The sequence below is a fragment of the Acomys minous genome (genome assembly GCF_964271855.1).
Source record: "Acomys minous genome assembly, chromosome: 10".
Lineage (NCBI taxonomy): Eukaryota > Metazoa > Chordata > Mammalia > Rodentia > Muridae > Acomys > Acomys minous.
The window spans coordinates 48,584,813-48,599,922 of NC_140491.1; the positions used below are offsets into that span (position 1 = coordinate 48,584,813).

Here is a 15,110-nt window from a genome sequence, read left to right on the forward strand (position 1 = left end):
GCTGCCCATAGAAGCCATCCTCACCAGGCTGGGAGGAACCTGAGCACAGGCAAAGTGGTTTCTTTTGAGGGGGGGGGGGGGTAGCTCAAGTTCAGGAGGACAGCCTTAGAGTCTTGGTCCTCCTGCTTCCACTTGTCAAGTCTGAGGTTACAGGTGTGTGTCACCAAGCCCACAAGGGAAGTGTATTTTGCAGCCTTTATTCTCAGAGGTTGTAGGGCACTTGCCTGGTGCTGAATGGGGACTCTTGTGTTGCTAGATTGCAGGAGAGAGGGAGGGGAGGAAGGCAAGGGGTGGGGATGAGAAAAGGAGGGGAGGGGAAGGGGGTGAGGATGAGGAAAGGAGGGGAGGGAGGGAAGGGGACAGAAAGGGATAGGAGAGGAGGGGAGGGAAGAGGAGGGCAGGGGAGGGGAGGGCAGGGGAGGGAGGGCAGGGGAGACAGGGAAGTATCCAGGAACAAGAGAGACTAGCCTAGCAGGGGACAGGTGGTGAGCTTAGGCATGCCCTCAGGGTCCTGGGGAGAAGCCTCTTCATTTCAAAGGAGCACACCCCACCCCCACCTTGTTCCTGACTCCACCCACTGGAGGGCCCAGGGACTCCCCATCAGCCACATAGTGCATGCCAGTAAGGGAGGAAGTGGGGTGGCACAGAGCAGCTTCCTGGTATCAGAGCCTCTCCTACCCCGGCCCTCACCCTGTTCGCCCCTATGTACCTTCCACCTGGATGCTCAGCTCTTGCAGATCTTGTTCCGACATGTGGGAAAATCTGCAGTTGGAGCCAAAGTCACAGTGGCCTGCAATGGGAAGACGGGCACTCTCAGGAGGGCTCTCAGGGCTTTAAGGCGGGATTTTTTTTTTTAAAGATTTATTATGGCCGGGCGTGGTGGCGCACGCCTTTAATCCCAGCACTCGGGAGGCAGAGGCAGACAGATCACTGTGAGTTCGAGGCCAGCCTGGTCTACAAAGCGAGTCTAGGATAGCCAAGGCTACACAGAGAGACCCTGTCTCAAAAAAACAAAAACAAAAACAAACAAACAAAAGATTTATTATGTATACAGTGTTCTGCCTCCGTGTATGCCTACATGCCAGAAGAGGGCACCAGATCGCATTGTAGATAGTTGTGAGCCACCATGTGGTTGCTGGGAATTGAACTCTGGACTGTGCTCTTAACCTCTGAGCCATCTCTCCAGCCTCTTTAAGGCAGGATTTTAGGACCCAGGGTAGCAGCCCCAGTCTGGCCCACCATGCCACTCTGCAGGGGCCCTACACAAGCATCCAGCTGAAGCCTGGCAGTGCCGGGCCACACAGGCATGAGCAGGCCGCCCCTCTCACGTGCCAAGGGCTTCCCACGTATTCTGGGCTTCCCTGAGCTCTCTGTGGGTTCCTGACAGGCTCATGCTTGTCCTCTGGTCCAGGCCACCCCACAGGCTGCATCCCTGCCTGGCGCTTTGCCTGCTCACTTGGCTTGCACAAGCAGCTGCACTGCTCCTCAGAGGCCTTCAGGGCAACTTTGGCAAGGAGCCGTCCATGCTTAGATGGCTTTCTCACTACCCGTTGAGGGATCTGAAGTACATCTTTCAGAACTACAGGCCAGTGGTGCCCTCACCTGGAATAACTACCAATAGCACCGCATGCCAAGGCCGTGTCTGCGGGGGCCCTGACCTGCAGGCCTGGTGGCCACTTGTCAGGCAGCACGGTCTCCTGAGGGGAGTCTGGCCGGTTACCCAGCTTCTCTAGTCCAACGGCAGTGCCTGCCCCAGCGCAAGCTCCTGTGTCCACTGTGTGAGTCCTTGTGGGTTCCATCTTTGCTCTGATTGCCAGAAAGCTGGGGGCCAAATCCTTAGGAGAGTTCATAGGTCCTCAGGAATGGCATGGAACGGGCTGGAGAGATGGCTCAGTGGTTAAGAGCACTGCCTGCTCTTCCAGAGGATCGGGTTCAATTCCCAGAAACCACATGGCAGCTGACGACTCTCTGTAACTCCAACATCTGACACCCTCACACCAATGCACATAAACTAAAACTAAATAAAAATATTTTTAAAAAAAAGAAAGAATGGCACGGAACTAGTTATGCCAAGACCGTCTGAGTGTTCTCATCCTCAATTGTGTCTTTGCATCCCTTACTGACATCTCTGCTTCTTTTTTGAAAAGACAGGGCTTGCTGCATCGCCTTGGCTGGGCTGGAATTCTTTTGTTTTTTTTGTTTGTTTTTGTTGTTGTTTGTTTGTGTTGTTTGTTTTTTGAGATGGTTTGTTCTGTGTAACCCTGGCTGTCCTGGAACTCACTCTATAGACCAGGCTGGTCTTGAACTCACGGAGATCTGCCTGCCTCTGCCTCCCGACTGGGGGGATTAAAGGTGTGCACCACCACCACCACAACCACCACAGAAGTGCAGAGCCAGGCTGATCTTGAATTCTTTTTTTTTTTTTTTTTTCTGAGACAGGGTCTCTCTGTGTTAGCCTTGGTTGTCCTGGACTTGCTTTGTAGATCAGGCTGGCCTGAAACTCACATCGATCTGCCTGCCTCTGCCTCTTGAGTGCTGGGATTAAAGGCGTGCCCGGCCAATCTTGAATTCTTAATCCTCTTGCCTTCACCACCCAAGTGCCAGGGTGATAGTCAAGTGCCACTACACCAGTCCTATTCTCTTTTTTATGAGCTGAGTATTAAGCACTCAAAGGAACACCTAGCATGGCTCTGACTCGGAACTTGCAGTTCTAGGCCTGTTCCCATCCCTGCCTCTGCCGGCTGGGAAGGAGGGCGCAGGCTACCTTGGCCAGCTGGTCTAGGGCCTGGCTTCTGTTCCAGTGGAACCCTACTGTGCAGCTGGAGGCCTCTCTGGGCGGCGACAGGGACTGGAGGAGACACTGCAGGCTGCCATGCAGGCCAGGCACGATGTAGCGTCTCTGTGGGGACTAGAGCTGAGCAGAGCACCCACCTGTCAGCAGGAATTTCCTGCAGGGCCGCTTGTTCTGTTCATCCAGCAAGATGGCAGCTGCATCTGGAAGAGAAGGCTGGCTTCAGAAGACTGCACCAAGGGAGGCGGAGCCTTGAGGGCACTCAGTCCTAAGAAAAGGAGAAAGGTCTCCATCCATGGAGAAGTGTAAGCTGGGCTTGGCCACAGTGGGGAGAGATGGTGGGCAGAGGGATCCAATCTGAGGTGACCTCCAGTCCTCACACCCCTCAGGACCAGCTGAGACCCCAAGGTGGCTTCAGGCTAGAGGCCGGGGTTGTCTGCAATGGGTTCAGATGGGGAGGCTTATTTGAAAACCCTAGCACCGCAGGACCTCTGTGTGATATCTTCCTAACTTCCTGCATGCGAGTACAGTCGCAGACCACACAGATGCTCCGCTCCGTGGCAGGCCACATGTGCAGTGCTGATCTATTGCCTAGTCACAGCGTAGCTGTTTTAGTTTGTGACGTCCACACAACATGTCCCTGCTACTAAGTGGGACATGATATTTCTTTCTGTCTTTCTTTCTTTCATTCCTTCCTCCCTCCCTCCCTTCCTTTCTTGTTTTTTCAGAGTTTTTCTGTGTAACCTGACCTACTCCTTGTCAACTCACTCTGTAGACCAGGCTGGCCTTGCACTCAGAGACTTCCCTGCCTCTGCCACCACATCCCCCATTGCTGGGAAGTAAAGGTGTGCGTCATTATCACCACCCATCAAGATCCTGTTTTAAAACAAACATACAAATCTTAGTAAGTAGGGAAGGGTGACCTCTCAACTCAGAGGTCCTTCCATCCACCTTGGACGAAAGGAGAGGTGGGCTGGACACTTGCCCCTCCTTCCCAAAGGCCATGGGTTCTTCAGAGTCCAGGAGACCTGAGCTCAAGCCCCAGCTGTGCAAGGCCACAGAAGCTGCTGTCTTCCCAGGGCTGTTTTTCTCATTAATGGAAGGAAAGCTCCCAGCTGCCAGGGCTGCTGTGAGAGTTAACAGAGCAATGGACGGGGAGCCCTAAGAGGCAGGTTGCAATCCTGCTGGTACCTTAGCGTCACAGGGGCCACGCTCTTCCCCAACCCTGAAAAGTACTCCCAAGTAGCCACGGTCACCTGCTCCTGACAAGGCTGCTGTACAGGGCTAACAGCTCTGCCCTGTAGAGGTAGGGACCAAGCCGCCCAAGGTCATGGTCAGGAAGTGGCGGCACCTAGCCTGTGCTGGCTGTGGCGTGGGTCTAGAGCCCTGTTCTGTCAACATGGCTGCTTTCGGGTGCTGAGGGGATGCTTCCTTGAAGAGCAGCTAATGGCTGGCAGGGCAGGAGGAAGTCCTCTGGAATGGGAGTTGCTTATCAAAGAATTCATTCCTGTGTGAGGCTACTAGGCGGGAGAGCCAGCCACCTGTCAGATCTTGTCAGCTGGGACTACACACACCTATGGCCTACCTTCTCAGGGTCCTTCTGAGCCTGGCAGCACTGAGGCTGGGTGTAGGGCTGAGCCTGACCTGGGATGGCTGAGGGTGGGAGAATTCCATGCTACTCAGTGTCTGGCTGCCGTCTCTCCCCGCAGCTTGTTTCAGCCGCAAGTGGCAGCTATGAAGACGCATGGACAAACAATCCTTCCTCTCGGGTTCTCTGTAGTGCAGAGAGGGGCCTCGAACTGATGACTCTCCTGCTGCAGCCTCCTGAGTGGCTGGGATTACATCGCCAGGTGGGAGTCTCAGGTTCCACTTGTTTTTGTTTCCTCTTTGGCCGGGATCTCACTATGTAACCCTGGCTGGCCTTGAACCCACTGCGTTGCCCTGGCTAGCTCAAACTGTTGATCCTCCTGCCTCAGCTTCCTCAGTGCTGGGACTATACACAGGCACATTTCCCAGTTCTGCTTTCATTCCTCCAGGAGGGAGAGCCATTCTAACTGCTAAAAACCCGTAGCGCCTCTGAAGAAGAGAAGCTGCAGGCGCCCAGGCCCTCCTCAGGGGAGCTGTGCTCCCCTCCTGACATGCAATGCTCTTTGTGACCTGAAGTATCAGCCCTTCAAGCTTCACCTCCGCAAATACCCAGCCGCCCCTGGCGGCCCGACGCTTGTTTGCTCATTTAGCCCTTCGTATCGCAAACATTCACTAAGCACATCATCCTTCCTGTGTGTGCACCAGGCACTGTGCCAGGCGGGGCATCTAAGTGCACATCAAATGAGAGCCTGTCCTTCCCTCCAGTCCCACAGCTGCACTATCCCACATGAGCTCGTCACAGGAAGCGCTGAACCTGTCACAGATGACCTGGTCCGTCCCTGGGGATGGGAAGGCATTCCTGAGGATCTGAGATTCAGGGACTGTCCTGATGTGGGAGGACAGTAAGACGGGCATGTCCACGGAAAAGATAGACAAGGTGGGTGCGTGGGTGCGTGCGTGCGTGCGTGCATGCGTGCGTGCGTGTGTGCGTGCGTGTTTGGGAGCTGGGGGGTGGGGGTGGGGCGGGGAGGGGCGGTCAGGGCCAGAGGGAAATGCTAGCAAAAGGCAGAAGGCAGAAGAAGCCAGGGACTTTGCCCAAAACACCTTGCCTGAGCGAGTGCAGGGCCCTGAGATGGCTCAGAAGGAAAACATGCTTATTCCCAGTCTGAAGACTGGAGTTCCACACCAAGAACCCACATGGTAGAAAAAAACTGATTTTCACAAGTTGTCCTCTGACTTTACACACACACACACACACACACCAAATAAAATAAAATAAATAAATGTAGCAAGTTAACTTGTGTGAAACTACATAAAAGGCCGAGGGTCCTGCTCTATGCACCTCTGACTCTTGGCTATGAGCTCAGTACTGCTAAGTTCTCACCGAGCAATGGCTGAGTTAATGAGCCCATGAGACAAGGGCCTGAGGTCAGTGCTTCTGGGACACACAGACGGCGGTCCTATGTCACACACCTTTCTGTGCTGTCACCGAGGGGCCACCGTGATTCTTTTGCTATTGTTAAGTCTGTTTCACATACTGTGAGGTTTGGGTCCCACTGTCAGTGACTGACACACTGGGACTGACAGGCAGCTAGTCTTCAGGGCCTGCGCTTGTCCTAACCAGCTCCAGGTGACACACAGTGTCTCTCAGAGTCTGCAGAGCAAAGGAAAGGCTGCTCAAGGGAGGCCTCCTAGGGAAGTGGGAAGAGTTCATGTGCCACCTCAGCCAGCAGTAGCGAGAGACTGTGAGTCCCCGGGGACTCCTGGCCACCAGCCTTCCTCACAGAGCTGCCCAAAGGATTGGATGGGGCTGGAAATGTGGGTGGCCTGAGGGGAGGCTCATGGTACCTGACTTTTCATCCTTCTGTAAGTGATATGCGAACCCCTGCTGCTCGGCCCTGAGCCCAGGACCTGGGATGAAGAGCCTAAGCCAAGATGATCTTAGCCAGCTGATGCCACAGCATCTCCACTGTACCCGGGAGCAAGAGGCCTTGTCTGATGCCAGGCTCTGAGGAGCCCCACTGTTCCTGAATTCCTAACTCACCCAATTCTCAGACATTGCTTCCCCCCACCCCCAACTATGCTGGCAGCCCACTCTCCCTCTGTCAAGTCTCTGAGCTTTGCTCTCCTCACCTGAAATGGGAGAGCATCTGAGAGATTTAAAGATACCAAAGCTGGCTGGGTCTAGGCCAGCCTGGTCTACATTGAGTTCTAAGACAGCCAGGCTACATGGTGAAACTCTGTCATTAAAAACAAACAAACAGGCCGGGCGTGGAGGCGCACGCCTTTAATCCCAGCACTCGGGAGGCAGAGGCAGGCGGATCACTGTGAGTTCAGTTCGAGGCCAGCCTGTTCTACAAAGAGAGTCCAGGACAGCCAAGACTAACACCGTGAGACCCTGTCTCAAACAAACAAACAAACAAACAAAATACAACAAAAAACAAAAAACCAACCTAACAAAAAACATAACCCCTAAAAAAAAAATTAAAAAGCACATAACCCCCTCAGCCCAAAATCTGCATCTGGAGATGAGGTCAGAATCAGCGCTGTTGTGATTGAGACAGGGTCTTGCAGTATACCTACTTAGGCTGGCTTCAAACCCCTGGACATGTCAGCTTGGTGACCTAGGCCTGTGATCCTACACTTAAGAAACTGAGGCAGGAAAATTGCGTCAAGGTCAAGGCCAGCCTGGGGTACATAGTGAGTTCCAGGCTCCAGGTGACCTTATGCTAGAGTAAGATCCTGCTTTAAAAAACAAAACAAAAAGCTGCTGGCCTCAAGTGATCCTCTTGCCTCAGTTTCCCAAGCAATACCTCCAAACTACTAAGCCTAGCTATCATTTTATTCTTTAAAGGGTCCTAGATAATGTTAATGCACAGGCAGGGTAGAGACTATGTAGATCAGGTTAGCCTCACTTCAAACTTTTAGAGATCCACCCACCTTTGCCTCCTGAGTGCTTGAAATGAAAGTGTATATTACCGGGCCGGGCATGGTGGTGCACGCCCTTAATCCCAGCACTTGGGAGGCAGAGGCAGGTGGATCGCTGTGAGTTCGAGGCCAGCCTGGTCTACAAAGTGAGTCTAGGACAGCCAAGGCTACACAGAGAAACCCTGTCTCGAAAAACAAAAAACAACAAAAAAAGTATATATTACCACAAATTGTTCTCTGACCTCCGCTTACACTGGGCAAACACACACACACACACACACACACACACACACACACACACACACACACAGAGCTAAAGAGATGAACCAGCATTTAAGAGCATTTGTTGCTCTTGCAGAGGACCTGGGTTCAGTTTGCAACACCTAGTGGTGGTTCACAACCATCCATAACTGCAGCTGCAGGGCCTGTGACACCTTCTTCCGACCTCCCCAGGCACCAAGCACACATGTAGTGTTCTTACATACATGCAGGCAAACACTCACATACATAAAATAAGGGTAAGGAAGACAGTCCGTGCCAGACTGCCCCCAAAGCGGCCCTCGTCTAAGGGGCAGGAGGGAGGGAGTCGGGGTGCAGGCCCCAGGAGCCGGCCTCCGAGCCTGCGAGCACCCACCTCGGAACATGTCGTACCACACCTTCTTGGCCTTGAGGTGCTGCAGGCCGTTCAGGTGCTTCTTTCGGTTGTGGAGGTTGTCCTGGAAGGAGCGGTCGCAGTAATCACAGAAGTACCGCTTCCCCATGGCCGCCTCCACCAGATGCTGGGGCTCCCTGCAAAGCCACAAAGTTACTTGGTCAGACCACTGAAGAAAAGCTCATGGGCCAAAGCTCTGGACACAGGTGTAGCCTGGGCTGTGCTGGACTCGCTTTGTAGAGCAGGCTGGCCTTGAACTCACAGCGATCCGCCTGCCTCTACCTCCCAAATGCTGGGATTAAAGGCGTGCCCACCACGCCTGGCTTCCGAGGCTTTCCTTACAGGCCTGCTTCCTGTGGAGTCTGCAGAGCTGACACTGGGAGGAGCAGAGGGCCCTTTTGCTGTCCAGCCCTCAACACTGACCGGCTAGAGCCTCAGGGTATGAGGTCCGAGTTTGGAGATGCGCTTTTTAGGCTTCTATGTAACTCTAATAGTGGACAGGCTAGAGCGCCATCACCCTAACCCCCATGGCTAGCCTCGTTTGCCCCTGCCGCACCCCAGACCTCTGTTTTCTTCCTTTCTTCTCTCTGCTCCTCCCACATGCCAGGCATGTGGCTGCCTTCTTGTGTTTGTACTCGCTGTCCCTGGGCTTGGAAGCTGTCCCCCAGACACTTGTCACACTCGGCCCATCGATCTTTGCTCAGATGCTACTTCTCAGTCATCTACCGCAGCCACTGTGTCTGAGCACTCCCTGCCTTATTTCTCCTCGTGGCACTTATCTCCTTTAAAGCAATAAATTATGGGTTATGTTACTCTTTCTTTTCCAACAAGAATATAAATCCACGAAGGCAAGCATATTTTGCCATTTCTTCGGTACCCCAGCACCTAATGGTACTTGAAACAGAGTAGGCAATCAAGATTTGCAGAATAAATTAATGAACCACCCTGTTCCCTCTGGGACAACTGGGGTTCAGAGAGAGAGAGTGATTGGCCTAATGTCACACAACTGGTAAGCAGAAAGCACGTACAGGTCCCTGAAAATTCTGTTGCCAGCTCAGTGCTGAGGGGAGCCAGAGAGCTCCACAGCAGGCGCTCACAGCTTCCTGAGGAGGTTCCCAGGCAGCATCAGACAAAACGAGAACACGGCAGTCCTAAGGCCCTTCAGCAACAGTTCCCCTCAGCCACCACCCCCATGCCAGGAGTCTGCAGCTCAAGGCGGGCAGTGATTCCGTCGTCTGTCGCTCTCATAGCCAAGCCCACTGGGAGCCATCCAGAGGGACCTGCAAAAAGGAAGGCTGGAGCAACCCTCACACACAGAGCAGGTGCGGAGGCCCAGAGGAAGACGAGAGATGACTTCCCCGGAGGTTACAAGGTGGCTGCCTGGGGTCGCAGCCAAAGCCGCAGACTGCCAAGCACCTGGCACTCAAGGCTCACTCTGGGAGCCAATCCACAGAGCAAACAGATGGGGGAACACACCCCGGGAGGAAGGGCTGGGGAAGAAATAGAGACAAACAATTGCCCTGCTACCTCCAGGCAGCCCAGCAGGCTGCCGGGAGAAAGTTGCTCCTGCAGCAGACAACAGAGATGGCAGCCATTAAGTTAGGGGCTGGAATGGGATAAGGAACAGCTAGTCATGCCAAATGAAAACCTCTCTCCTCCCATTACTCCCGAGAAACTGCATCCCAGACACGAGGACTTGATCTATTAAATTTGGCAGCTCTAATGCACCCCGTCTTGCCAATAAACTTATAGGAATTGGATTGAAATTGTAAGAGATGAACGCTTAACGGCCGAGTGCTTAACCAAGCCATTCACGAAGCTTGAAGCTCCAAGGAGCTGCTGGCTCTGGAGAGTAATGGGAAAAGGAGGGGCGGGGAAGGTGTCCTCTGGGAGACTGACATGGAGTGGAGCAGTGCCTCTGCAATGGACTGAGCTGGACCAAAACCACACAGGGGACGGAGAGACCGGCCGGGGGGACCTACAAGTCCCTGTCCCTGCTAGACACGTCTGTTTACTGTGTGACTATGACGCAGTGGGTGTGAACGCTCAGCTACTGTTTCAGAAGCAGGATAGAGAAATGTGCTAATACACACCTACATAGGAAGGCCAGGCTGCAGCTCAGTGGCGAAGCATTCACCCAGGGTGCGTGTGCTTTCAGTCCCTAACACCACAAGGAAAAGGGTTATGAACTGAAAATAACACTCATGCTTTGCAGCAAGCAAGTGCTCAGGGAGTACTATTGGAGCTGAGGTGCTGAGCTAGGAGCTTTACACACATCACCCAAGTGACCCTCGGCATGACCTGCAAGGGACAGCATGAAACTGCAGGACAGGGGCACTGAGTCCCCAAAAGTAAGTAACTAGAAGGCAGCTGAGCTGGGTCAGATTCCAGGCAGAAGCTCTGCACCACTAACCACTTAAGTCCCCAACAAACCACAGTGACGCTCTGCTACTCACTCACCGCACCCCCAGTACAATGCTAGCCCCTTTGAAACCCAGCATGGGCCGGATGGCGGTGGTACGCGCCTGTAATCCCAGCACTCGGGAGGCAGAGGCTGGTAGATCTCTGTAAGTTCGAGGCCAGCTTGGTCTACAAAGTGAGTCCAGGAGAGCCAGGGCCACACAGAGAGACCCCCTGTCTTGGAAAACAAAACTAACAAACAACCCCCTCACAACTCTGGCAGAGGCAGGCAGATCTCTGGGAGTTCAAGGCCAACCTGGTCTACAAAGCGAGTCCAGGACAGCTGAGGCTACACAGAGAAACCCTGCCTCGAAAAACCAAAAAAAAAAAAAAAAAAAAAAAAAAAGAAAGAAAGAAAGAAAGAAAAGAAAGAAACCCAGCATGGATACATTACAACCTACTTATGAATGAGGAAAATGGGGGCTAGAGGGGTATTATGAAGTGCCCTGGTCACAGAACAGGTTTCAGAACAGGGAAGCCTCTATTCACACCATTGCAAACACTAGCCCATTAGGAAATCTAGGCCGCACGCCTCTCTGCCTGCCCAGCCACACTAGAAACCAAATAAGCCCCAGTGGGCTCCTGCGTGCACACATACATGGTGGCAAACTTCCTTAGGAACCTCAGCTAAGAGGCACAGCAGCCCACCCACACCCACACAAGACAAGTCTACAGCTGTGTCAGGTGGGGCTGGGGCTGTTGCTGGCCCTCTCGGGGCCTCACTGTGCAGTGGCAGGAGGGTGGTCACACTCGCCACTCTAAGGACCTCTGTAGGTCTAATAGTATCTGTTGATGAGATAAGCAGGTGCCCACAACAGTGCCATTCACTCAACTGTCACTCGTAGGATGGCACTGAGTCCCAGACCCTGTTATCACCTGGTCTAGTTTCCAGAGAGGTCACGTGGGGCAAGGGCTAAGAGCTCAGCTCTAGAGTTCAAGTCTAAATTAAATCCAGAGCTACTGCTTTCTGGCTCTGATCTTAACAGCGATTTGACTTCTGACTGTTTCCAATGCATGCAGGGATGTTAAGAGTGGCCTATGGGTGGCTGTGAGCACCAGAGCATTAATGTTTGCACTGAACACAGCACCAGGCCCATATAAGCCCTCATAAAACCCTGGCTGTCAATACTGTCATTATTATAAGCCTGCTGAAACTAGATGCCAGCGTCCAAGTGACCCTGGAATTAGCCAGGTTGCATTCCAGATAAGGCAAGTGACTCTAAGAGAGGACCAGGGACCTACCAAGTCCACAGCACAGAAGGCAGAGGTGGACTGTGGGTCTGTGGACCCTCTGCCCCACAGACCAGACTCCCACAGTGCATGACAGCCCCACAGCCTTCACTGTCGGGGTGAACAGGAATAGCAGAGGCCCCGTGCTTTTCACGTCTTTGCCAGGCTTGTCCCCACAGCCAGGTGCTCAAAGCCATGCCTTGGCAGGAGCTGGCCTTCAGCAAGGTGACCTCCCTAGACAAGACATTCTGGGCTCCTGATCTAACTGCCTCTCACTAAGGGCTTGGGCGCATATTAAGGGGCAGCCTGCAGAACCTCCTAGCCAGGTACAGCATCTTGGCACACTGTAAACAGAACACTTGTGCCACAGCCAGGCACCCTTGGACAAAGCACGCCCTGCGCCGTGGTGCTCCTCGACCCTGAACTGTCAGAAACAGGACAGCTGGAGCGTCTGTGCGTGGGCCCAGACAGCAGCGTGGGGCGCTGACTAAGCTGGCCTTCCCTGGCATGATTCATCCTCATCTTCAGCAGTGCAAGCTAGGCCCTGTCCAGAACACAGACTGATCCAGCCCCACGCCCCACCAGGAACACAGGTGGTACCACCAACCCACTCCCGGGGACCAGATCCATGGCTACAGCACTGTCTGCTGGCTCCCCAGACCTTCACCAGATGCCAGGGCTGAATATCCGTGGCCAAGGAGCAAGGCTTAAGCTGGTGAGGTACCCTTTGGGATCATGCAGCAGATTCTAATGCTAATGACCTCTGCAAAGCTACTTCATGTACCGAGTGTCCCTTGGCTATAAAACCAAAGTCCCACAGCTGAGCTGCTGACGCCTTACAAGGGAGCACAATGGCCGTTCAGCATCCACAAGGGATGGGTCCCAGAATCCTCATGGATAGCATCCCCCGCCTGCTCATCCTTTATATAAAATGTCACACAATTTGCATCTAACCCACATACAGCCTCTTGTATATTTTATATCATCTCCAGAGTATTTATACTACCTAGTAAATGTAAATGTTATGGAACCAGTTGTTTTATTGTATTGTTTAGGGAAAGGCAAAAAAATGTATACATATTCGGTACTTTGTTTTTATTTTGAGACATAGTTTCTCTGTGTAGTCTTGGTTGTCCTAGAACTCATAGCCAGAGCTACACACAGAGAAAGTCTGTCTTGAAACACACACACACACACACACACACACACACACACACACACTAAGGAAAGAAAGAAAACTGCAGTCTCACACTCAGTGCTACAGGACCCTGGCATCTTGCTTTGCATGCGGGCTTACTCTCTTGTGGGCCTCTTCCCACACAGGCTCAAGGGCAAAGGACTCTGTCTAAGCCACCATTGCTCCCAATTGCCCAATTGCCAAGACCACGCTGGCAGCATGAGTGAGGGGCTTGCACAGCCAAGCGCCCCTGCACGTTGCTCCATGCCAGGTAGGCCTGTCACTACAGCCAGCCCCTACCACACAGGGTATCTGACTCTCGCAGAATGCTGCCCTGTTCTGTTGTGCAGCTCCCCAAGGAACTTAACCCTGCCCTGCCCGTCCCACTGCACCTGGATTCAGTCCTCTAGCTCAATGAATGTCCAACCTCTACACACTTAATACAAGAGGGAAGAAAAGAGACAGACGGGTGGAGGAAGGGAAGCAGCTTCAGATTTGCTGCAGGCATACTGGCATCTCACTTTCTTTCTTTTTTTTTTTTTGTCAGGGTTTCTCTGTGTAGCCTTGGCTGTCCTGGAGTCACTTTGTAGACCAGGCTGGCCTCGAACTCACAGCGATCTGCCTGCCTCTGCCTCCTCACTGCTGGGATTAAAGGCGTGCGCCACAACTGCCTGGCTCTCACTTTCATTCTTTTACAACTTTTTTCTTAATTTATTTTTGTATGTATGCATATATATATGAATATCAAACGTGAAATACACAGAGAGGCCAGAAGAAGGTGTTGGGTCCCCTGGTACTGGAGGTACATGGCTTTGAGTCACCATGTAGACACTAGGAACCTGGGCTCTCTGGAAGAGCAGTTAGTGCTCCTTTTTTTTTTTTTTTTAGAGATTTTTTTTTTTTTTACTTAATGTATATAGATACTTTGTCTACATTATGTCTACGCACCAGAAAAGAGCATCAGACAGTTGTCAGCTGCCATGTGGGTACTAGGAATTGAACTCAGGACCTTCGGAAGAGCAGTGAGCGCTTTAACCACTGCGCCATCTCTCCAGGCCCCGCAGTTACTGCTCTTAACATCTAAACCACCTCTTCAGTATCTAGTGTTTTGAAGATTGAACACAGGGCCTAACGTACTCTAGGCAAGTGGTGTGCAGCTGAGCTACATATCTGCAACCCTGGATTTTATTGTTATTTCATCTTCATGGAGGCCCTTGGAGTGGGAGCTTGCTCTGCTCATGAGAAACAGCTCCTCAGTAACTCCTGAACGGCTCGCTCTGCTATGCTTGCAGAGGAGGCCTAGCATAGCTGTCCTCTGAGAGGTTCCACCTGGCAAGTGCCGAGACTCACAGCCAAATACTGGGCAGAGCACAGGAGGGAGGCTTGTGGAAGAGTTGGGGGGGGGGACAGAAGGACCCGGAGGGGACAGGAGCCGTAAGAAGACCAACAGAGCCAACCAACCTGGGCTCAGGGCGGCTTGCGGAGACTGAAGCACTAACCAGGCCACAGGGAAGAAAATGCGCTCAGCCCTGATGTGACTTGATGTGTTGGGGTGGGTTGGTGGCAGGGAGGGCTCCCCTTTTCTGAGGAGTAGAGGAGCTGGCGTGGGGGGAGAAGAAAGGAGGGTGGGGCCTGACAGGAGAGGAGGGAGGAGGAGGCTATGGTTGGGATGGAAACTGAATGAAAAACAAAACAAAAGCCAATCATGGCAACAATTATTACTGGTGATGCTAACACTATCTCGCCCTGACAGCCCTCAGCCCCCTCACTGCCACACTGGGCTGGAGGTTCCATAGCCAAAGTCCCCCAGAGCAGGACTCTAGAGCTCACAATGCCATCTCCCACTGCCCCTCTGCAGCGGAGTGGGGCAGACATTTGCCCTTCATCGCTACAGTTCCTCCCACTGTGTGCATCTTGGTGATGAAGGTGGCTTTGGCACTGGGCTAAAAATGAGCCAACAGCTTGGCCTTGGCCCGGGGCACGTACTATACACTGTAATTATCCTGGACCTGCGCTCACCACATGCTGCCCTCAAGCTCACCTTTCATTTCTTCTAATTATGGCACCTCAGGAATCAGGCAAACAGTAAAGCACAGCTTCTTCACATGCCCACGAGTAGCACGGCAGTACCCAGTGCCATGTCTGCTGTCGGAACTGATGGGATCAGAACGGGCCCAAGGTCACCTGCTCAGTACCCTGCTCCAAAGGAAGTGCCAAGGAATGCAGGCGGGCCTGGATGCAGGAGCACCTTTAGTATGGCGTGGCTTGACAGCACACACAGCGTT

At 52.9% G+C, this 15,110-nt stretch overlaps 1 protein-coding gene across 2 annotated transcripts in view; it reads right to left on the reverse strand.

Annotated features, from left to right (window-relative positions):
- Positions 1-15,110, reverse strand: part of ZMAT5 (zinc finger matrin-type 5) — a 30,612-nt gene that overhangs the window by 6,732 nt on the left and 8,770 nt on the right. For both annotated transcript variants that reach the window (XM_084798772.1, XM_084798773.1), the window contains exons 2-4: positions 7,941-8,095; positions 2,932-2,994; positions 710-790 (exon numbers count right to left, since the gene is read on the reverse strand). In XM_084798772.1, the coding sequence (XP_084654898.1) occupies positions 710-790; positions 2,932-2,994; positions 7,941-8,067 (271 nt within the window). In that variant the 5' untranslated portion in view covers positions 8,068-8,095. The remainder of the gene's footprint in view (positions 1-709; positions 791-2,931; positions 2,995-7,940; positions 8,096-15,110) is intronic.